Source organism: Mus caroli, chromosome 16 (genome assembly GCF_900094665.2).
Source record: "Mus caroli chromosome 16, CAROLI_EIJ_v1.1, whole genome shotgun sequence".
NCBI classification, from domain to species: Eukaryota; Metazoa; Chordata; class Mammalia; order Rodentia; family Muridae; genus Mus; species Mus caroli.
This window is the reverse complement of record NC_034585.1, coordinates 17861757-17884468: the sequence shown is the minus strand read 5'-3', so window position 1 is coordinate 17884468 and position 22712 is coordinate 17861757. Positions and strand designations below refer to the sequence as shown.

At 51.7% G+C, this 22712-nt stretch overlaps 3 protein-coding genes across 5 annotated transcripts in view; 1 reads left to right on the top strand and 2 right to left on the bottom strand.

Annotated features, from left to right (window-relative positions):
* Positions 1–1356: 1356 nt before the first annotated feature.
* Positions 1357–6874, bottom strand: Polr2h (RNA polymerase II subunit H). The gene is made up of 5 exons (XM_021184375.2): positions 5670–6874; positions 4736–4819; positions 4562–4655; positions 3034–3117; positions 1357–1721 (listed from the first exon to the last, which is right to left on the bottom strand). Exons 1-5 carry the CDS (start codon positions 5740–5742, stop codon positions 1604–1606), a joined length of 453 nt encoding a protein of 150 aa, XP_021040034.1. The 5' UTR covers positions 5743–6874; the 3' UTR covers positions 1357–1603.
* A 130-nt stretch (positions 6875–7004) lies between these two features.
* Clcn2 (chloride voltage-gated channel 2) lies at positions 7005–20880 on the top strand. Its single transcript, XM_021184372.2, has 24 exons — positions 7005–7757; positions 9903–10059; positions 10213–10344; positions 10671–10799; positions 10892–11025; positions 11130–11207; positions 11289–11367; positions 11497–11622; positions 11703–11787; positions 11888–11989; positions 13034–13118; positions 13236–13391; positions 13720–13789; positions 13989–14099; positions 14379–14592; positions 14944–15077; positions 15245–15417; positions 15520–15634; positions 15795–15868; positions 16079–16138; positions 16254–16292; positions 16432–16536; positions 20205–20291; positions 20409–20880. Exons 1-24 carry the CDS (start codon positions 7671–7673, stop codon positions 20601–20603), a joined length of 2727 nt encoding a protein of 908 aa, XP_021040031.1. The 5' UTR covers positions 7005–7670; the 3' UTR covers positions 20604–20880.
* Positions 20800–22712, bottom strand: part of Fam131a (family with sequence similarity 131 member A) — a 9653-nt gene continuing 7740 nt past the window's right edge. For all 3 annotated transcript variants that reach the window (XM_029470462.1, XM_029470461.1, XM_021184373.2), the window contains one exon: positions 20800–22433. In XM_029470462.1, the coding sequence (XP_029326322.1) occupies positions 21970–22433 (464 nt within the window). In that variant the 3' untranslated portion in view covers positions 20800–21969. The remainder of the gene's footprint in view (positions 22434–22712) is intronic.

Here is a 22712-nt window from a genome sequence, read left to right as displayed (position 1 = left end):
CTTAAGACTCTAATCCCGAAACCAGGTGCATGCCTTTAAGTTCAGCAGTTTGTGAGGTTGAGGCAGGAGGATCACAAGTTCAAGGTCACCCGTGGCTATATAACAAGTTTCAGACAGTTGACACCTCAGACTCCACCTCTAAATTTTTGTTTTGTTTTTTTAAACCTTGAAGATCCAGCTGAGTGATGCCACACTTGCTTGCCTAGTAAGCCTTGGATCCATCGCTGCCCTCTCAAAACCAAAGCCAAAAGCCTAAACCCAATCATTCTGTGTAGCTGATTCCATCATTTCTTCCCCAACACACACACACACACACACACACACACACACACACACACACACACACACAAAGAGCATGCTGGCAAGATGGCTCAGTGGGTAAAAAGACTGACACCACGCCTGAAAGTTACCTTCTCACTGCCACACACATACAATAAGACAAAATAAATGTTTGAAGGAAAAAAAAAAGTGCTTGTAAGCAGAGCACTTTTCGAGTCGCCTTTTCTTTGCCAGGACAGTGACAGTGGCATTGTATCACTAATTCTTTTTTTTTTTTTTTTTTTTTTTTTTTTTTTTTTTTTTTTTTTTTTTTTTTTTTTTTTTTTTTGGTTTTTCGAGACAGGGTTTCTCTGTGTAGCCCTGGCTGTCCTGGCACTCACTTTGTAGACCAGGCTGGCCTCGAACTGATAAGGATCTTCCAGTGTAACCCAGCCCATCTTCCTTCAACCCTACAAAAGCACTGACTCCGTGGGATGATTACAGGACTCCTCCCATCCCCCAAAGCATCACACCCACACACCCTACTGTGGAAACTGAAAAAACACCTTTGCTCCTCCCTGCTGAGGCCACTCATTTTCAACCCATTTCCCTAAACACTATTTCTAACACCTCTGGTAAAGACCAAAAGAGATGGGGAAGGAAACACCCCAGGCATCCCAGCAGGGAAACCTGCTCCTGTGACAAACCCAGGCCATCAAGGGACAACTGGAGGCCAGCAAAAAGGCTCAGTAGGTAAAGAAGCCTCTCTTGACAATCTGAGTTCAATTCCCAGTTTACAACACACACACACACACACACACACACACACACACACACACACACCACAGCCAGTTAGTAGGAGGAAATCGAAAGGGAGAGAGAGACAGAGATTTAGAACACAGAGGAGATTTAGAACACAGAGGGTTTTAAAACCCAGATCTGCCTATGTGTGATGTATTGCCAGGTGTGATGAAATCCCAGAACTTCGGGGGGGGGGGGGGGGGGAAGCGGCAGGAAGAAAATCAAGTTCAAGGCCAGTGTGGGCTAAACAGAAAAAGCCAAACCTTGGATTCCCCAACCCTCAATGACAATGGAGAAGAGTCTGAAAAAGTAAACTTTAATTAAAAAAAAAAATCATATACAACTTCAGATTCATGCTAAGTTCTCCCTCTTGGCCTTTTACAGACAAGTCGGTTTTCCACTGAATTCAGACAAACTGAAGATGTCCCCACAGTGGACACAGAGCTCCGCCCCTTTTACAGGCTAACACCGACAGCTTCTACACAGGCTTGAACAGCGTCCATGACATGAGTGACTAAGCAGCAAGTCTGGTTTCCCACGAAGTTCAGAACGCCAGCTTCTTCATCAGCAGATAAACTCTGGAGTCCACCTCAAATCCATGTAGGTTGTTGGCATCACCCTGAAGCCTCATGAGCAGGCCCCCATAGGACACGTATGCAGAGCTGAAAGAGAAGGCCCTTGTCCTGAGCCTAAACTCTACAGCAGCTGCTTCCCAGCAGCTCCCACCCATGGTTTAAAAAGGCACTCTCCTGGTATTCTGTCACCGGGAACCAAAGGTTAGGAGAGAACTGAATGCATTAAGTCCAGAGCTAGGAGACATACAAATGAAAATGTCACCATTCACTGCAACGCTATACAGCTACTAGACTGTTTAGGTAGGAGCTGCAGAGATGGCTCAACCGGAAGATCACTAGGTGTTCTTATAAAATGCAGAAAACCTGGGTTCACTTCCCAGCACCACACAGCATCTCATAACCACTTTAATTCCATTTCCAGGGGATCCAATGCCCTCTTCTGACCTTGGTGGACTCATGCCTGCACATGATACACACACACATACAATAAATACATTTTTGAAAATGCTAAGGAGCCAAGAGGACGGCTCAGGCCTTTAATTCCAGCAGCAGGAGGCAATAAAGTCGATCTCCTGAGTCCAGCGGCAGCCTGGGTCAGTCCCAGTCCAGGCTACCTTGTCTCAAAAAAAAAAAAAAAAAAAAAAGCTCGGGGAGCTTTCAACTAGTAAGAAAAATATTGTAAAGGATCTTAAAGAGAAATGTAATGTAAACACTTAAAAAAAACTATTTAAACTCTTTGTTTGTTTGTTTTTTAAAAACAGGGTCTCACTATGTAACCCTGGCTGGCCTGGAACTCACTCTGTAGACCAGGCTGGCCTGGAATGCCCAGAAATCCACCTGCCTCTGCCTCCCAATGCTGAATTAAAGATATCTGCCACCACACCAGCTACTCAAACTCTTTAGATTCCCTAGGTGACTATTGTTCTTTTTCTCATTTTCTTCTTTTTCTGTGCTTCTAGTTTCTGACAATCACACTTTTTTAAACATCATTTTAAAGAAAAGGGGAAAAAAAATTCAGGCAGGGAAACCAAAGATCCAAGGGTTGAGATACAGAGAAGCAACACATACTTAAGTAAAAACCAAAACACAAACAAACAAACAAGGCCTGATTATGCATAGGGCATGTGTTCTCCAGCAAGATGCTTTGCTGTCCTTCACAAAGCAAGATAGCTCGCGCCTCCTCTGGACTACAGGGTCTTGAAAACCCTGACTATGGGTGACGCTGAGTGACCCACATTCAGGCTGGAAACTGTTCCCAAGACAAATTCTTCCACCTAGGTTTGGAATACTAGAAACAAAAGGGGGTAGGGGTGGGGGGAGGGCGGCAACACAGAAGTAGAAGCATGGCCCAACCTCAGAGCAGGGAGGGAGGAGACTTTTCCCAGACAGTGTTACTTACAGGCGTGTGGCTGCTTCAGTCGAGGTCTCATCCCCTTCAATCCTGTACACTTTCCCATACATGACATACTCAAACTGGTCAGCCCTACAAACAACAGACTGGTCACTCTTCATAGTAAGAGTCTAAGGGGACTTTAGAAATGGAGACTGCTTAGAAGCACTGCAGAACCATGACCCTCCTTAGCCCCCACAGAAATTCTGAGAGGTACACATGACCATCTGTATTCTACTGATGAGGAGACAGAAGGCTTTGAACCGAAAACTCAAGAGTGAGTCGTGGCCTTTTAGCCCTATTCCAACTGGCTACACAGACCAGGCTGGCGTCAAACTCACAGTCAGAGACTTGTGCTTCTGTTTCCCAAGTGCAGGGATTAAGGGTGTGGGTCACCAGACCTACTACTTCAGAGTCCTTCTATCACACCAAGCTCCCTCACAAGATCTAAGTTACTATGTAATCCTTTCCTCAGCCTTAAGAAACCTAACCCTGCACCAAAGGTGGCACATAACATAACCTTAATTCCAGCGCTGAGGCAGCGGAGGTAGACGTGACTGTAAGTTCAAGGCCAGCCTGATCTACACAGACCAGGTCAACCAGGACCACAAAGTGAGAAGAGCCTGTCTCAAATAAATTAAATAGATGCGATTCACAAGCTTATGATCACTGCTCTCAGTAATGAATAAAACTAGTCATCTGAATTTTTTTTCAATTTTTTTAGACACAGGGTCTCATGTAGCCAAGTCTGGCCTCAGACTTGATATGAGGCCAAAAATTTTCTTGAACTCGTGAACCGTCTCCTGAATCCTGGATCATAGACAAAAGCCTCACATCCAGGTCTAGTTGTCTGAATTCTTTTTTTTTTTTTTTCTTTTGGTTTTTTGAGACGGGGTTTCTCTGTATAGCCCTAGCTGTCCTGGAACTCACTCTGTAGACCAGGCTGGCTTTGAACAGAAATCTGCCTGCTTCTGCCTCCCAAGTGCTTATGCTGGAATTAAAGGTGTGTACCACCACTGCCCAGCTAGTTGTCCGAACTCTAACTGCAGCAATGCCTTTAAGGTAATTCAGATTCCGCTGACAGCAATCATTTATCTCTAGAAGTAAAGACTTTCCTATGTGCTTATGTTCTTCTTTCTTTATAATATATACATAATATAGAACATATGTTATATAACATTATATGTAATATATAACATGTACTATATATCATGTGTAATGTACAACATTATATATAATATATAAATAATTATATATTTCATTTTATTCATTATAGTCTCATCATAGTTACTTATATATAGTATTAACATATGTTATTATATACTATAATATACATGTTATATATTATATCTAATATATAACATTATATAACTTATGTTATACATTGGCATGTAATGTGCATAGTATATAATACATATTGTATCCAAGAAATCAAATTTTCTATAACATAGTTATACATATGTATATCCATAATCTACATATTATACTTTCTCTGCACTATATTCTTATCTTAGTCACTTGTTTACTGCTACCTCACCTGGAAGGCCTGTCATCTGTGGGGTTGTATTCACCATCATCCAAGGTACCATCTTCATACAAAGTACTAGCTATAACCAACCGGAACTTGTCACCTGAATAGAGCAGCAACATCAGGGTAAAGTGGACACCAAAGACCAAAATCCTCTTGCCATTGCCTGTGTTCAATACTTACCTAAGTCCACAGGGTAAATCTGAATGTTTACATCTAAGATGAGGTCCATCTTGAAAGATTCACTCTCACAGTGCAGCCGGGATACTGGGAAAGAGTATATGACAGACATAATTACAAAGTCCATCGATGCCAGCTTGGGGTCAAATGCAAGAGATCAAATCATCTAACATGCACACACCCACCAGCCTCCCACAACTGCAATCAGAATCAGATTCACAAGAGGGAAGAAGGCAGTAACCTCAGCAAGTGACAGGGTCCCAAGAAAGCGGCAAAGCTCCTCCGGCAGTGGCCAGTCTCCAGGCTCTAACTAAATACGCCTGGATGATTTAGACTAGACTCTCACTTGTCCTGAGACTTCCTCTTTCTAGCGGGAGACACTACTGAGGGAATCTGAGGAAAGTGACTCAGTTTATTGAAAACTGACTTCTGTCTTAAAACATTTGCCTCCAGGCAAAGCGACAACAAGAAGAAACAACTTCCGGATCGTTGGGAAAATAAATACACCAAGCGGTCAGCTGAATGAAATTCAGAGAGCTCCGGAAAGAGCTAACTAGTTCTTAGGCTAATACAAAATTATTGGTTAGGAAGGCAGGCAGGTATCTCGCTGCAAGACCTGGGGTAACAAAACAGATAAGGCACCATCTACTTTTTCCAAGAATAAAGTTCAGAACACGGTAGAGCACGTAATAACTGTATAGGGAGTTAAGAAAGGTTCCCAGGGGTATGCCAGCACCCAGCTAAGGGCCACCCAGGCACCGGGCACCAGGCACCGCAAATATACTAGAAAAAGCTCTCAAGTTTCTCATTCACGAAAAAAAAAACAAAAAAACAAAACTGTTTCCTGAGGGAGGTACCGAGAGGGCGGGGCGGGCCAGCCACTTGGGGTGGGTGGGTATGTTGGCCTCTTCCCTCCTACCGCCCCGACACCGCTTACCTCGGTCAAATTTCTTGCCTTCTGGGTCGATGTCTTTCACATCGAAAATATCCTCGAACAGGATGCCCGCCATCGCGAAGGGCACGAGAGCTGCAGAGGATGTGAGCGCGCGGCCACCACTGGGGATTCGCGCACCCCCTCACGTGGAGAAAAGCAGACAGGGCAGAGTACCGCCCCAAAAGCGGCAGCGAGGCCGAGGGCGCGTGCGCACGGGCTGCACTCACGCAGCCACTTCCGCTGCCTCCCTCTCGGGGCTTCTTCACTTCCGCCGGGAAGGGCCACCTCCGAGGCGCTCGGGCCTTGTGGGCGAGTCTCAAAACTCGGTGACTCCGCCCGAGGCGGGGACAGATTAAGTCCCACCTCCGACGGGGTACCGCGCTGCGCCCGGCTCGACGGCGCCCTCTTCAGACCGTGGATCCCAAAGCGTGGAAAGCTTGGGGGCCTAACCCAGCCAGGAACCTTGATCCTTGGCCCAGAGAAGCCCGGCCCTAGCCCTTCCCTGAAGTCCGCGTGCCGGCCGAGGGCACAGTCCGTGCAGCAGGCAGGTGGAGCAGAACCCCGCCCGCAGAGCACCAGCCCTCCAGGACCCGGTGCCCAGCCCCTCAGACTGTCACCAAGGTCCCCAACGCTGGTGCGAGCTGGCGCGGACCAGCTAGACATCACCCGAGCCGGGTGCGTCCGGTTTGGGAATTTGCCATGATGTCATTCTCGGGGGAAAGGAAAGCCCGCATTGTGCCCTCCCCTGGGGCTTCACCTCCTCGCCACTCCCGTCTTCCCTTGGCCCTGCTTGGCACTAGCCTCACACTGGTCCCCTAGAACACTGCCAACTGAACTTGGTACTGCCTGTCACCCCACTATACCACCCTCTTCTGGACACTGAAGTGCGCCTTCACCCGACACTGGCCTTTCACTGGGAGGCGACAGCTCGCAATACCTTCTTTCTAGGTGCTACCTCCTCTCATTACAGCCCCTGTGCTGGGCACTCTCTTGTTTCTTGAATGAGTCTTCATCCTGGTACTATTCTTTCTCCACAGATTTCTGGACACTGTCCTCTCCAGTGGCTCCAACCTAACGCTGCCCATCCTCTTTGTGCCCTCGACACCTTCTTCTTGACCTTCCAAGGACCCCGAAAGACAATGTGGAGCCTCAGTAGGCCGTTTCCTCCGGGCGTCAGCAGCTACTCAAATTCCCCCTTAAGCGGTGCCTGGGAGGAGCGACCTCTGCTCCCCCCCCCCCAACCCGCCTCCCAGGAGCGGCCTCCCCCGCACCAATAGCTCCCTTCCCTCGGGCCTCACCCCTTCCCGTCCCCTCCCACCTCCACCTCCGCCCCTCTTTCCAGGCCTAGCCATTCCAGGTGCACCTTCCCGGGGGAACCCGGAGGAAAGGAAGGAGAAAGGGAGGCAAGGAGGGAGCCGGCTCTCGGGCTTCCTCCCAGATGCGTCTGAGCCGCCTGAATGTGTGAAGCAGAGGCTGCCCCTGTCCGGTCTGGCTTAGAGAGCCCGAATTAGCTTTTTTCAGTAGCCCCCTACCCCAGTCCAAGAGTCCCCACATCTCCAGCCCCTCCCGCACAACGCTGCAGCCGCGGGAGAGCCCGTCCCTTCCACGTGCCAGCAGACCCGCCCCCGCCCGGCCCCCGCACCCTCAGGGCGCTGGGTCAATCCCGGGCCTCCGTGGCGAAGGGGTGCGAGATCGTGTTTCAAGCGCCCCCTGCCGCCTCTCCGGACACCAGGAGGCGGCCCCAATGCAGACCCCGGCCGGGCAGGGACGCCCCTGCAGATGGGTCGGGGCGGAGCAGCAAAGCAGGGCACCGCCCTCGGCCCGCCCGCCTAGGAGGAGACGCTAGCGGGAGGCTGAGCCTGCGGCGCGCGCCCGGGGACCCGTCGCACTCTGCACTCGGCCGCCTGGGCTGAGGGGACGGGACGGGTGCGGGCGCGGGCTCAGCGGGCCGGGAGCTGAGTCAAGGCCGAGAAGCTAAGGGAGGCAAGAGGACAGTGCACCGAGATGGCGGCTGCAACGGCCGCGGCTGCCGCGGCGGCGGCGGCGGGGGAAGGGATGGAGCCTCGAGCGCTGCAGTACGAGCAGACCCTGGTAAGTGAAACCCAAGGGTTGCGCTACGGTACCAATGCTGCAGGTTGCCCTGGAAAGTGTGAGGACAGATGGCCTACCCTAACCCGGCCTCAGCCTTTCTCAGCTGTGGAAACTGAGGTTCGGGATCCGCCAGGCTGTAGGTTCCGAGTGTTGGAAAGCTGCTTCTGGTTTCTGGCTGAGACTGGTGGCCTGCAGAAGACAATGACACCAGGTGCTTGGCCCAGGTGTCCTTTCTCTTACCCCCTTCTGCATACACGTTTTTGTTTTCTTCACTTACCACTCGAGCCCAAGTTACAACAGCCCAGTGCTCTTTCTGAGCACCATCTATATATACTATTGAACTTTATCCACATGTCTATCTACATTCAACACCCTCCTGGGTCCCTGCTGTGTACATGGTCCCAAGCTTAGCTTAAAGACAGTAGGAAGTGATCAAACCCAACCCCTGCCTTTAACAGCTCAAGCCCAACATTGACAAGAACTCCTCAGTAGACCCTGTTGGGAAAGGTGGCTTAGGTGGCTTTTTGCCACCCTGGGGACTGAAGCTTTAGGGCCGATGCAGGAAGCAGGAATGGGTGTGAGAACTGAAACCTTTGTTCCAGCTGGATCTAGCCAGGTACCCCACCACCACCACCCACGCCCATGGAGTGTCCCTTGACCTCATAAGAAGCAGGGGTCCTGAGCTTTGAGATGACTCATGACCACCATTGCTGAGAAGCCATTCACTCTCGTGTCACCAGAATGGGGGACCAAGCCCTAAGGAAAGAAAGTGGCCCAGTAGTTTCTTTTTTATCACCTGAGGCTGGAATTTGCCCGGGAGGATAACAGGGAGAAACGGCTGTAGGAGAGGGCCTGGGCTGTAACTGAGAGAGGTGCCCAATTACCAGAGACTGTGAAACAGAATAACTGGTATGAGAGTACAATGCCAATCGATAGTGGAGGCAAGTCCTTTTGTTGGAGATGGCCCATATCCTGGCCTTCCACGGGTCAAGAAGAGGTGCATTTGGCCATGGAAGCCAGGCATCTAACAGGGAATGGTAACTCGTTTGCACCAGCTCGAGCTGCTCCATCTCCTTGTGTCTGTGGACTGAGTTCTCAGGGTCAAGCGCTCCCTGCTCTGGCCTCTCCCACTTCCCCTCCCACCCTTTTGTCTTGCTCACCTCCTCCCACCTGCTGTGTTTCTCTGTACACTCTTCTTCCTCCTCCCTGCTCTGGACACTTATGTTGCTTTTCCTTGACTCTTCTTTCTGCCTTTCCTCTGAAGTTCCTCTTCCCCCCTGCTCCCCCCTTTCTTCTATGTCTCACCCTGTGTCTCGATCTTTCCCTCCCCCCCCCACAACCCCAACAGGAGCCCTTTGTGTCCTGAAGCTCCGCGGGTGGCAGCCAGAATCTGCTCCTCCCCACCCCCCAACACACACCCAGCTTGGCAGGTCCAGCCATAACACTCTCCCTTCCCATCAGCCTAGTAGCCACAGCCTTGCCATCTCCAGCCTCGGTGGTCCTTGAACCTGTCACTGGCCCCAAGTGCAGTCCCAGAGTAGGACTGCTGCCACCCAGCACTGCCTATCCACCCAAAGAGGCTTTCCATGTCTGCTGGGCTGACAGGCTAATGGGGTTGGGAGTGGAGAATGAGGACAAGGGGATTAGGGTGGGTGGGAAGGGTGCAGCTGAGTTGGTCACAGGCCAAAGGCCCAGCAGGAATGTGATAAGGATTGGGGCTGGGACCTCCTAGGCCCAGCTCCGCTGCCCTCAGCTCTACCAGGTTCTTGTTGTTGTACATATGCCCTTGACTGCCCCTCTGACCTTCCCCCTTCCTACTTTCAGACTGCCTCAGGTTTTTCCATCTTTTCCCTCCTCTGGACCCTTCCCTCCTGCTCCACCCCTGACTTACTAGAAGAGGACCGATTATTCTGCCACCCCCAGAGTTGTGTCCCTGTACCTTGTCTGTCTCCATCACTCTGGCCAGGACAGCCCCCGCAGTCTGCACTGTGCATTGTTCCCACACTCTGAGCCTGAGTATAAACTGGATTCAAGATGGGGTATACAGTGCAGGAGCTGAGCGAGGGGCAGGGTCAAAACCCAGGAACTTTCTGTCTCCCCACCTCAGCCACTCAGGCTCATGCTACATTCTGTCCATTGCTCCAGATGTATGGCCGGTACACTCAGGAACTCGGGGCCTTTGCCAAAGAGGAAGCTGCTCGTATTCGCCTGGGAGGGCCTGAGCCCTGGAAGGGGTCCCCTTCTGCCCGGGCTACCCCAGAGCTCCTAGAATATGGACAGAGCCGATGTGCCAGATGTCGCAGTAAGATCCAGATTGGGGCAGGGACCTGGGTGTTCTATTTTGAGGGAGACAAAGACAATTAGAGCTGCCCATGGGGGATGGGGAGAAACAGGGTACAGAGTAGGAACACTTTGGGACCAGCTTCTTTATGCATCTTTCCTTCCTTGCTTCCAGTTTGTTCTGTACGCTGCCACAAGTTCCTGGTGTCCAGGGTCGGTGAAGACTGGATCTTCCTGGTTCTGTTGGGGCTCCTCATGGCACTGGTCAGCTGGGCTATGGACTATGCCATCGCTGTCTGTCTACAGGGTGAGGGCAAAGGCTGGCGAGGTAACTTCTTTCCTGCATGCCACAGTTGTTTAGGTAACTTGGCTACTGGCCACTTCCTCTGGCCAGTCTGACTGTCCATCTCCAGGCAATAATGACTGCCACTTGTACGGGCCACACCTTCCTCCCTTCCCTCGGCAACGGTCTTATCTGCGATGGGCTTTGTCCCATTGAATGCCTTCTCTAGCCTTGCCTTGCCTTCCCTCCGTCCCAGCTCTGTACACTTGTCTTATCATTCTGTCCCAGTGGCAGGCAAGGTGCGGGTGTGTGTGCACTCTAAGTCCAGCAGGCATGTCTTTTGCCCACAGCTCAGCAATGGATGTCCCGGGGCTTAAACACCAACATCTTACTCCAGTACCTGGCTTGGGTTACCTACCCCGTGGTCCTCATCACTTTCTCTGCCGGATTCACCCAGATCCTGGCCCCACAGGCTGTCGGTAGGATAGGAGGAGCTGGGGGAGGCTCAAGCTTCCCGAATGGAATGGCGTGTGTAATCAGACAACGCTCCTGGGAACGTGTATCTCTGCAGGGTCTGGCATCCCCGAAATGAAAACCATCCTTCGGGGAGTGGTGCTGAAAGAATACCTCACCCTCAAGACCTTTGTAGCTAAGGTCATTGGGCTAACCTGTGCCCTGGGCAGTGGGATGCCCCTTGGCAAAGAGGTAATTGCAGGTTGGGGAATGAAGGAGTCCCTCCCATTGGAAGAAAAGGCCAGGCGAAGGTCCAGAAAGTCCCGTCCCTACTCACTACCGACCCCTACCTCCAGGGACCCTTTGTGCACATTGCCAGCATGTGTGCCGCCCTTCTCAGCAAGTTCCTCTCCCTCTTTGGGGGTATCTATGAGGTAAGAGGAAAGCCCTAAGATCTAGGGGACGGAAGGGTGGTCTGCTGAGCCCAAGCTGACACTGCCTCCCATCCTTGCCAGCATGAGTCCCGGAACACGGAGATGCTAGCTGCTGCATGCGCAGTAGGAGTGGGCTGCTGCTTTGCCGCACCAATCGGAGGTAGGCAGGGCTCCATTCAGCACAGCCTAGCCCTACATGTGGCCTCTCCTCCTCGACCTCTCTTCCCCTGGGAGTTAAGTCCATAGGTCAGACCCTGGCCTCAAGGGTGATGTCCTCTGCCCCCTGCAGGGGTCCTATTCAGCATTGAGGTCACCTCCACCTTCTTCGCTGTTAGGAACTACTGGCGGGGCTTCTTTGCGGCCACCTTCAGTGCCTTCATCTTTCGGGTCTTGGCAGTGTGGAACCGTGATGAAGGTGGGAATCTTAGGGGAGGGGAATCTAAGGTTATTTAAATGGGACACAGTTAGACCTGCCCCCCTATTTCTCCTCGTTAGAAACCATCACAGCTCTCTTCAAAACTCGGTTCCGACTCGACTTCCCTTTTGACCTGCAAGAGCTGCCAGCCTTTGCTGTCATTGGGTAAGGAGCTAAGGGGAGGGTGTAGGTCAGGAAGGAGGCTTCCATGAAAAGGCATGTACTTCTCATGGAAACCCTACCCCTGTACTTCTTTCTTCTCTAGCATTGCTAGTGGCTTCGGGGGAGCCCTCTTTGTCTACCTGAACCGGAAGATTGTCCAGGTGATGCGGAAGCAAAAAACCATCAACCGCTTCCTCATGAGGAAGTATGTTGGCCACAGACTCTTCTCCAGACTGTTCTGGGTTGTATAAGGACCACATGGGGAGAGGGGGAGGCACTGAGGTTCTGAAGTAGAAGCCCAGTCAAAATAAGGCGCTTCAGCAAGGTCGGGTAACAGAGGTCTAGGATCTCAGCACTGCAGAAGCTGAAGCAGGAGAACTGTAGCAAATTCTGAGCCATCTGTGGCTACAGTGTGACACTATGTCTCTGTCAAATGAAAACATAAAGGCTGCTAAGCTTGGAAAATTGTCTGATGCTGAGAAGCCACATGGAAATGGTTACTTCTGAACCATAGGCAGGGGCTGGGCACTGAGGTTTTCTCAGGGTTTCAGGGCCAATCCAGATAGCAGGTAGTGTTTGTGCCTCAGTTTACCCCATGACTGGTGTGAATGGATAAGTTCTCTCTAGAATATAGCTCTTTCCATTAAGAGCCTGAGAACTGGGAATGTGAAGGTATCTGAGACATGAGAGCTGTTTCCTACAGGACTTCTGGTCGACTTTATGAGTGACCTTGGCTTCTTCCACACTGCCTTCCCTGGCTGGTCTGGAACTCTCTACGTAGCCCATCCTGGCCCTGAACTCAGAGATCTACCCGCCTCTGCCTCCCAGTGGGAGGGTCAGAGGTGTGAGCCTGCATTGAGCTTAGACTGCTATCCCTCAAGTCACCACAGAGGGGCAAATAGTGGCAGAGACATCTTTAAGCCCTCATATCACTTGCCCTTTAGCTGGGGCTTCTGAGAGCAGAGGCAGTCAGTCACAGCTCAGACTTGTCCAAGAAAGGGCTAGACATGTGTTTACTGTTGCTGCCTCCTACGGGGTCAGGGAAGGACACACCCCTGCACCCCCCCAGCTCTTATAATGATCCCATCACCCTTGGAGCTGTGGCATCAAACACAATAAGAAGGACCTACTCCCGGGCTCTGTGCTTTGATATATAAGCCAAGGCTCTGCTCTGCTCTTAGTCCTGAGATATGTAAGGCTCCTGGCCTATGGTGTCCCTTGTCTGACGCTGTGACCCCTCTGTCTCTAGACGGCTGCTCTTCCCGGCACTGGTGACTCTGCTCATCTCCACTCTGACCTTCCCCCCTGGCTTTGGACAGTTCATGGCCGGACAGGTAGCCCCTGTGAGACGTGTGACACACACGCACACCCAGCAGCATGACTGGGACTGCTTGTTCCCATGCACTCTTCCTGGGGTCCTGTGCACCAGACTGAAGCACTGTGTTCACTAGCTCTCACAGAAGGAGACCCTAGTCACTCTGTTTGACAACCGGACATGGGTCCGCCAGGGCCTGGTAGAGGATCTAGAGCTACCCAGCACTTCACAGGCCTGGAGCCCACCACGTGCCAATGTCTTCCTTACCCTGGTCATCTTCATCCTCATGAAGGTGAGACTCCTTCCCCAGCTGTGCACCACTGATGTTTACCCAGGCCACCAAATACAGGTGTTAGCCCAAGCACTTAGCATGAATCAGAAGATTGTAAGAAAGGGACTCCTAGCCATGTCTTTTAAAGATGGCGAGCCAAAAGATAAGTGTAACTGCCCAAACAGCTAGCTGGTCAGATGTGAGGATTTGAACCCAAGCCATGTAGTTGTAGAGTCCTTTCTTTTCTCTTCACCTCTGGGGATTCCCTGCTCGCTGGGAAGATTGTGCCTGATGGGTGAGCAAGATCTGCTTCCCTGAGGCCTCAGTTCTGAACCCATCCTGCCTACAGTTCTGGATGTCTGCACTGGCTACCACTATCCCAGTGCCCTGTGGGGCCTTCATGCCTGTCTTTGTCATTGGTGAGTCTGCAGCTGCCTGTCTCCCACCCTTCATACCCTCTGGCTATGGCTTGTAGAGTCCAACTCTAGCCCAAACCCCAACTCCCATGGGACTGCCCCTTTACTAAATGGCCCACTGGCCCCTCCCCTACCCCTCTGACCCTCTCTCTTCCTAGTGTTCCCCCACTACCTCTTTCTCTTCCTAAAACCCTCCCTGAAGGAGCAGCATTTGGGCGGCTGGTGGGCGAAAGCATGGCTGCCTGGTTCCCAGATGGGATTCACACAGATAGCAGCACCTACCGAATTGTACCTGGAGGCTATGCTGTGGTTGGTGAGCACCCAGTTCTACTTGCTTTGCGGTGTTGGGGATCAAACCCAGGTTATTGCACATGCTAGGGGCTTATTTATACTCCCAGCAGAGTCCCCAGTCCATACCTGCATTTGGAGACCCCTAGCCCAGCTAGACTGTGGGGCTCTGGTGCCCCCTGCTGGCAGGCCAGATTACTCTCTGGGACCACCCTGAGGGACTCCCAGAGACCCTTGTCCCAGGGAAGGCAAAGCATCCTAAGGAACTGAGCATCCTTAGGAGACTGAGCATGGCTGTTCCCAGGGGCGGCTGCACTCGCAGGAGCAGTGACACACACAGTGTCCACAGCAGTGATTGTCTTCGAGCTCACGGGCCAGATCGCTCACATTCTGCCTGTCATGATTGCTGTCATCCTGGCTAATGCTGTTGCCCAGAGCCTGCAGCCCTCGCTCTATGACAGTATCATCCGCATCAAGAAGCTGCCCTACCTGCCTGAGCTGGGCTGGGGCCGCCACCAGTATGAAGGGCCCAGTGCAAAGAGGGTGGGAGTGAGGGGTAGGCCTCCCTGGACCCTTCAGCCCCACCTCCAGCAAGGTCTCTTACCAGTGAGGCTGAGACCCTAGTTGTTTTGCTCTGCATTAGAGCTGCCCTCAGCTGGGAGGGGTGGGGCGGGGGGCGGGGGGGGGGTCCAGTAGTTGGCCTCTACTGACCCAACCAAGAGGATGTTAGAGAATGCTAACTGCCCCAGGGCCTTCCACTCCTGTCCCCTCTGGTTCTGCACCCTTCCTCATGACACTGGGGTGGTGGTGGTAACTCTGGGCCAGTCTTCCATGCTGAGCACACACTGAGTGCACAGTTCTCCCTCCAGGCAGTACCGGGTGCGAGTCGAGGACATCATGGTTCGGGATGTACCCCATGTAGCCCTCAGCTGCACTTTTCGGGACCTGCGGTTGGCACTGCACAGAACCAAGGGCCGTATGTTGGCCCTAGTGGAGTCTCCTGGTAAGGCCAGGAGGGGTCCCAGGTGTTTTGGGCATCGGGAAGGATCAGGGAGCCTAGAATGAGGCTTTTCCCTTAGGTATGCAGCCTCTGTCCAGGACTTGGGTGTAGACGGCAGCAAGTAGGAAGGTCACTTCCAGCTCCTGAGTCCCTTCCCTTGCTCTGTCCAGAGTCCATGATCCTATTGGGATCCATCGAACGCTCACAGGTGGTAGCACTACTAGGAGCCCAGCTGAGCCCAGCACGCAGGCGGCAGCACATGCAAAAGCTAAGAAAAGCCCAGATGTCTCCACCGTCAGATCAGGAGAGCCCCCCTAGCTCTGAGACATCTATCCGCTTCCAGGTAAGGGGAAAACGCTCCATACCCACACATTCTCCTAAAGAGTCAGCCTGTAGCCTTGTAGGTCCTGAACCATAGTCTCCCAGCCCCTTCCTGTCTATGCAGGTGAACACAGAGGACTCAGGCTTCTCTGGAGCCCACGGGCAGACTCACAAGCCCCTGAAGCCTGCTCTAAAGAGAGGGCCCAGCAACAGTACAAGCCTGCAGGAAGGTACCACAGGTGAGCCATTTCTCCTCCAGCTCAGACAGAGCCTGAGCCACACTGCAGCTGGATGAGGCTACCCAGGCAGACAGGGAAGAGTGGGAAAAACCTCTCACCTTGCCTTCTGCACCTTACCCCTATCTACCTTGCCCCTCTGGACCTTGGGTTTGGAACACAGGCAACATGGAGTCAGCAGGCATTGCCCTCAGAAGCCTCTTCTGTGGCAGTCCACCTCTAGAGGCAACATCAGAAGTGAGTAGCCCGGATTCTGCCCTCTCCTGCCTGCCCAGCTCCCTTTCTGATTCTCCCAGTTAACCCTACGATGACTCTTCCACTCGACCTGCTTCCTGCTCCGCTGTCAGCTCTGCCCCTGCAGCGTGCCCTTCCTCCTGGGCTCCATCCCATCCTTCACGTCCCCTCTCCCTATAACCTCAACTCCTCTCTGCTTTGGCTCTGACCAAGTTGGAAAAGTCGGAATCCTGTGACAAGCGCAAGCTGAAGCGGGTCCGAATCTCCCTGGCGGTAGGTGTGGCCCTCCCCCTGCAGCCCAGGAGCACCAGGCAGGGAGGGCTGGACTTCTAGGTGGGACAGACCTCCCAGAGCCAGGGGCACATCCACCCTCCTGTCTCCCTCCTAGAGTGACTCAGACCCGGAAGGCGAGATGAGTCCTGAGGAGGTAAGATGCCATTAGACTTTAGACGGTTTCTTCCTGGATGTGTTATCATCTTGGGAGGAAGGCTGGCAAACCAGCCTTTGGGGAGGTGAGAGTGGAATTTCTGGGTTCCCTCTCTCCCTAATTCTCAGTCTCTTCTCAGATCTTAGAGTGGGAAGAACAGCAGCTAGATGAGCCAGTCAACTTCAGTGACTGCAAAATCGACCCTGCCCCCTTCCAGCTGGTGGAGCGGACTTCTTTGCACAAGGTAGGACAGGGAGAGATCTGATAGTCCTACCCAGGTCTGGACTCAGAGCAGTGCGGTCTGAAAGAGTAGGAGACAGTACACTCAATGCTGTTTGTAAAACTTACTGCTTTCAGCCATGTAAGTCTGTAAGCCAGGACTCCCTAGCCTTGTCCTGCTCCTTGGTGGAGCCAGGCATCAATTTTCCTCTGCTCACAGTTACCCCATGGAATTCTGGACCAAAGCAGCAACAAAGACACAGCTTGAACTGGGTGGAAGCCAGAAGGCCAGGCCAGGGTCAGAGCTAGGCAGGAGGCTGCCAGAGCCCAACAAGGCTGATACACACCCACACGGAAAAAAAAGAGGGGGAGGGGTTGAAAAACAGGCCAGATAAGAAAATCTAATAAACAAGCTAACAAATAGTCCAGAAGGATGAGGCCACTGCAGTGAAGAGATAAACAAAGATGAGAGACACCAGTAGGGTGCTTGGAATGTCAGACCCCAGAGAGTCTAACAGCAAGCAGTTCTAGGGAAAACTGGTAGATGAGGAAGATAGCGCAGCAGAGAAGACAACAGGAAGAGGGCCATGTACAGATAGATGGAGGTAAATGGGCTCCCAAAGCTGGGCTGGCTGGCACCACTGGGTACCTGAGAGCTGCCATGTAAAGCCGGGGAATGTGGGCTGCCCAACCAAAGCCAAGGAGTGCTTTAATCCCATTTTTAACAGACAATGTGGAAGCCTCCATTGGTAGGTAGACAAGAGTGAAAGGTTGGTGTAGACACAAACTGTTGCTATAAAGTCAGCATACCAAACACATACAAGCAGGGGCCAAGATGGGAAGGAGACAAAAGAAAAACAAAACAGCTGGGCGGTGGTGGCCCACTTCTTTAATCCCTGGAGAGGTAGGTAGATCTCCCAGCACTTGGGAGGCAGAGGCAGGTGGATTTCTGAGTTCAAGGCCAGCCTGGTCTACAGAGCAATTTCAAGGACAGCCAGGGCTACACAAAGAAATCCTGTCTCAAAAAACAACAAAACAAAAAACAAAGCAAAAACAGCAAAAGGAACTTGTGGAGACTTTCAGATAGAGACCTCAGATCAAATGAGCGAGGAACTGCCATACTAGGGCGGAAGAGGAAGAGATGGGCGAGAAGGTACTTAGAGCCTGGCTTCGGGAGACCTCAGGTTTTCCCAGTCAGCAGCCATCTGTTGTCTTTCTTTTTCAGAGATAGGATCTCATATAGCACAAGCTGGCCTCCAACTGTGACAGTTTGCCCGTGGTCTCTCAGGAAACTACAGGCACACACCCTCACACCCTGCTATGATTCCCTTGATTGTCTGTCGTACAGAATGGTCGTGATGGCTTGCTAAGTGCTTGCTACATGCCCAGCACTGTGCTAAGGTCTTCATGAGGGTAATTTAGTTCTCACGGCCACACTAGCCAATGGGTGACGTGACATTCCAATGTTATGACTTTTTTTTTTTTGAGACAGGGTTTCTCTGTAGCCCTGGCTGTCCTGGAACTCACTTGACTGTAGACCAGTAGTCTACACAGTCTGTAAACCTCACACTGGGTCAGCCACCATAAGCAACTAACACAGCATGAAAGAACACAGAGATCCACCTGTCTCTCACTCCCAAATGCCGGGATTAAAGCCATGCACCACCACTGCCTGGTGTGACATTCCCATTATTATAGAAGAGGAAATTGTAAAATAAAATTGTATAAAGAAATTAAGTAGCCATGCTGAGCCTGGACCCAGAGACAGTCTGACCTAAAACTCTGTGGTCATACAGTAAGCAAGTCATTTGCCTACATAAGTCTCTCAGTCAGGCCCAAGACCCAGCTCTCCTGGCGAGGCTCTCAGAATTCTTTCAGAAGGCTCTGTTGTCCTGTCAGTTCAGTTCCCAGGCCCACATAATGTGGGCCCGCCCACCAACAGGCTCCCTGGTGTCCAATTAAATTAAAATTGAAAAGAACAAAGTAGGTGTTTGTTATAAACTTAAACTACCACAGGAAGGGAAGAAGCCCCCAAGGAGCCACTAACACAAGTACAAAGGATGGGAATGATAACATAAAAGACCAGAATTCTACAGTTTCAATTCTTTGTTTTGTTTTTCTGAGACAGGGTTACTCTGTGTTGCCCTGGCTGTCCTAGGACTCACTCTGTAGACCAGGCTGGCCTCAAACTCAGAAATCCACCTGCCTCTGCCTCCCAAATGCTGGGATTAAAGGTGTGCACCACAACTGCCCCACTACAACTTCTATTCTAAATTAGAATCTACTAAGAAAGCAGTAAGCAGTGATCCGTTTTAAGGTCAGGAGGGTCACCTTCCGAGGGCGAGAACACAGGAGTCTTTAGGAACCTCACAGTAGCAGCTAGCTAGAGTGGGTAGAGATTAGGAGACCAACAAGCCCAAGGTGACACAGCAAGACTAGCTGAACCCAAATCTTCTGTCTAGCTGTCGAAGTTAACTAGATTAGCCATACTTATAAGTCGGAATGTCATAAACTCAGCATGCTGGTAGTCCCCGACCCTCAAGAGATAGAGGATCAGATGGCCGTCATCCATCCATATAGCGAGTTCAAGACCACCCAGATATGTGAGCCCTTCCCTCCAAAAGCCTGGGCCACTTTATGGAATCCTGGTGCTACTCAGGTTTGGAAAAGCCCTAGAATGGCAGAGCCCAGCTGGAGAAGCAGAAAATAAGAAAACTCATTCCATTCTCAGTCCAGGGCATAGTGAGGCAGAGCTGGGCAGAACGGCACAAGTGGAGCAGTGACCATCATGGTGACTGCCAGCCACAAGTGACCTAGCATGTTGCCTGCTAGGTCACTGATTTGGAATGAGCAGTAAAAGGGAACTGTTTAATAGCTCCTGCAGAAGAGGTGAGGAGGACTACATGACCTTAAGCTAGGAGATCTTGCAGTAAAGCTGCTTCCTCCAAGGGCAGACAAGGAAATTAAGGCTAATTTGTTGCTCATAGGGTTCATTTGTTGCACGTAGGGTGTAAGGTTCACTATCTAACTACATGACAATTACAGGTACTGAAGAAACAGGACTTCAAAGACTGAATTTCTAAGATGGGTGTGGTGGCACACACATCTAATCCAGTACTTAGGAGGCTGAGGCAAAAGCAGTATAGTAAGTTCAAGGACAGCCTGGGCTAAGTAGTGAACTACTACTGGAGCTACCGCCCAGTGGGTAGGAGCCTTACCCAGCCTGTTTGACATCCTAGCTTCAGTCCCCAGAACCACCAACACTGAGACTCTTAAGTATGCTGTGTCTTGTCCTTCCCATAATTTAGAATAATAATAAAGTATGTAAGGCACTTGGGACCACCCATCTTGAATCACCTGTTATGCCGAGAGGCTCATAAGTGTACCCCAAACAGTAGATAACCAATTCCAGGAAATGCCAAGAGCTGTTTTCAAGACAGCAAATGGAAACTGTTGATAAAGTCTGAAGCCTGGTGGTCACATCTGATGGCTTAGGAAAGCGTGATAGATACAAGCAGCCTTGAGACTTTGGGTTCTAAGCTTTGGGACACAGGAATATTCTCAGAGCTCAAATGTCCCTCCAGCAGTCCCTCCCACTGTCACATCCCCAGTTTGCCCTAGACCCCTTTGGCTTGTGATTCTGAGCTATTCCCTTGGATATCAAGGCAAGTTTTTCTGCTCTCTGTTCTGCAGACCCATACCATCTTCTCATTGCTGGGAGTGGACCATGCTTACGTCACCAGCATTGGCAGACTCATTGGGATTGTCACCCTAAAGGAGGTGAGGTGACATGGCCAAAGCCACTTACACTTCCAAATAGCATCAGAGCTGTCTGGCTCCCCCAGGAGATGTGCTGGGGAGGAGTCTGAGGCACACATCTGACTCTTACCTTCCCAGCTCCGGAAGGCCATTGAAGGCTCTGTCACAGCACAGGGTGTTAAAGTCAGGCCACCCCTCGCCAGTTTCCGGGACAGTGCCACCAGCAGCAGTGACACAGAGACCACTGAGGTGCATGCGCTCTGGGGGCCAAGATCCCGCCACGGCCTCCCACGAGAGGGTACCCCCTCTGACAGTGATGACAAGTGCCAGTGAACCCCTTATGGATGGCCTGTATTCCTTCTGCAAGCAGCAGTGACCAGAAGCTGGAACCCAAGGCCATCCTAACTGCTGGGGGATCATCAAGTGTCCTGGCGGGATGAGGTGGGGTTCTATGGCCCCTGCCCCATCTTTGAGAAAAGGGCAGAACTAAACTGGGTTTATACTGGAGCCTCCAATGACAAGATGTATATAGAAATTTACAAAGATTTTTATATTAATTTAATAAAACAATAAATAGAATAAACACCTAATTAGCCACTCATGTATAGAACACTTGTGCTGTTGGCTCATATTTTCACCTTGGATCCTCTTACCTGTTGCCCAAGCCTCTGAGATTCATTCTGCTGCCACTTACCAACCCCAGTGTCCTCGTAATCTGCCAGAGGCCTCCACTGGCTGATCAGCAACGCCCTGCCTGGGACAGGGCCCCCTATCACTGTGGCTACAGCCTTCCATTCAGCCAAGAAAACCACTACCCTCTTTCCTCCTCCAAGGACAGCTACTCCCTCAGGACTGTCCATTCATTGGCACAAATCTGGCTCCCCGGGTTGCCCCCTTGTGGTCCTCGATGAAAGGACAAGGCCCTCCCAGCTCTGTAACAAGCAGAGCCCTTACTTTTTCCAGTTCCGCCCTACTGAGTCTCTGCATGTGCTCACACAACCTTGCCATGCTGGGAAAGGGCCAGGGTGAAGGAGCAGCGAAGGGGGCAAGGGCACACTCTTTCATCTTTTCCAGTGCCTCCCAAAGAAGATCGGCTCAAAGAACAGACCAGAAACCCCCTGTCTTTAGGGGAAAAAAAAAAAGGTTTAGAGACAATGGTGGGGTGAAGCACAGCAGAGCCCGGCTGGGCAAAGGGGACCCTTAGGGGATGGCTCAATCTGTAGACTCCAGGAGGGCAGGAGCCAGCCCCACAGGTGGAGGTGGTTCAGTCACGCACTGCACATGGACTCGGATGAAGAGAAAAGCAGAGGAGAGGGGCATGGGGGAAGGGGGGAGGGTGTGTGGCCAGGCTTCCTCCATTTCCACCTCCTCAGCCCAGCCACAACCCTCTCAGGTTCACATCCCAGGAGGAAATGTGGCATTTTGGATTCAAGAAACATGAACGTCACTGTCTGCCACAGCTGTAGCCATGCCCCAGGGGCCCCGGGCAAGCCCCGGCAAACCCCATGAGTGGAAGAAGCAGGACATGCGCCCCTAGCCTGGCCCCTGCCTCCTCTCCAAACACTTTCATGCAAAACACACAATGGAGAAGTGAGTGCTCCCAGAAGCCCTCTGAAAGCTTCAGAGCCCACATTTGGCCACAGAGGCTCCGCCCCAGGCAGCAGCCTGGGGAAACACGCCCCCACTGGGCATGTCTGGATCACTGGTCCACCTCATCCTCATCTAAGGATACCACCCCAGAAGAGGCCACATCAGAGACTTGCTGCTGTCTTTCCCAGCTGCCTGTGGGCAGCGGGCAGAGCAGCTGGCAGTCCTTACAGGAATCAGGCTCCTCCTCCTCGGCAGGGGAAAGGCAGGATTCTGAGAGCGGTGAGTTGTAAAGGGAGTCCTGGGCCTCCAAAGGACCCAGGCTGCGGAAGGCACTTTCCCGGCTGGGGGGCAGCCTGGCAAGGAGCAGCTCTTCACCCAACATCTGGGAGGTCATCCTGGCTGGGGAGCCCAGTAACCCATCCTCCAGGCTGCACAGACTGGAGCACAGGGTATCTGGGGACACGGTCTGTGAACAGTCGCTCTCTGGCTCCACAGAGCCCTGGCGCACAGGCCTGGAGAATCGACGACCTGTGAAGAGGTCCTGGAGATGGGACCCCAGAGGCCCAGCCATGTCTGTGAAGGGAAGAAAAAGAAAAACAGCTTTGCTGGCTCCATTTCAGTAGGTCAATGTGGAAACCACATAATCACAGACTCCCACACCTACCCTTATAGCTGTGGGGAGGGGTCATCAGGGGAGTCGATAGGAACTGGGTAACCTGAACAAGTCTTAATCTTTGATACCGAAGCTCCTTTCATGGTGAATTAGAAATACTTTTTTTGTTTTTGTTTTTTTTTTTTTTTTTTTTTGGTTTTTCGAGACAGGGTTTCTCTGTGTAGCCCTGGCTGTCCTGG

What these genes read in the sequence shown, in the direction of transcription:
- Polr2h (XM_021184375.2), bottom strand. Translation starts at nt 5,742, where the DNA reads ATGGCGGGCATCCTGTTCGAGGATATTTTCGATGTGAAAGACATCGAC. An exon ending in GATTTACCCTGTGGACTTAG is followed by an intron (nt 4,656 to 4,735) that starts GTAAGTATTGAA and finishes TGCTCTATTCAG; the next exon opens with GTGACAAGTTCCGGTTGGTT. An exon ending in ACAGATGACAGGCCTTCCAG is followed by an intron (nt 3,118 to 4,561) that starts GTGAGGTAGCAG and finishes TGTTGTTTGTAG; the next exon opens with GGCTGACCAGTTTGAGTATG.
- Clcn2 (XM_021184372.2), top strand. Translation starts at nt 7,671, where the DNA reads ATGGCGGCTGCAACGGCCGCGGCTGCCGCGGCGGCGGCGGCGGGGGAA. An exon ending in CCTGCAGGAAGGTACCACAG is followed by an intron (nt 15,635 to 15,794) that starts GTGAGCCATTTC and finishes TTTGGAACACAG; the next exon opens with GCAACATGGAGTCAGCAGGC. An exon ending in GCGAGATGAGTCCTGAGGAG is followed by an intron (nt 16,293 to 16,431) that starts GTAAGATGCCAT and finishes GTCTCTTCTCAG; the next exon opens with ATCTTAGAGTGGGAAGAACA.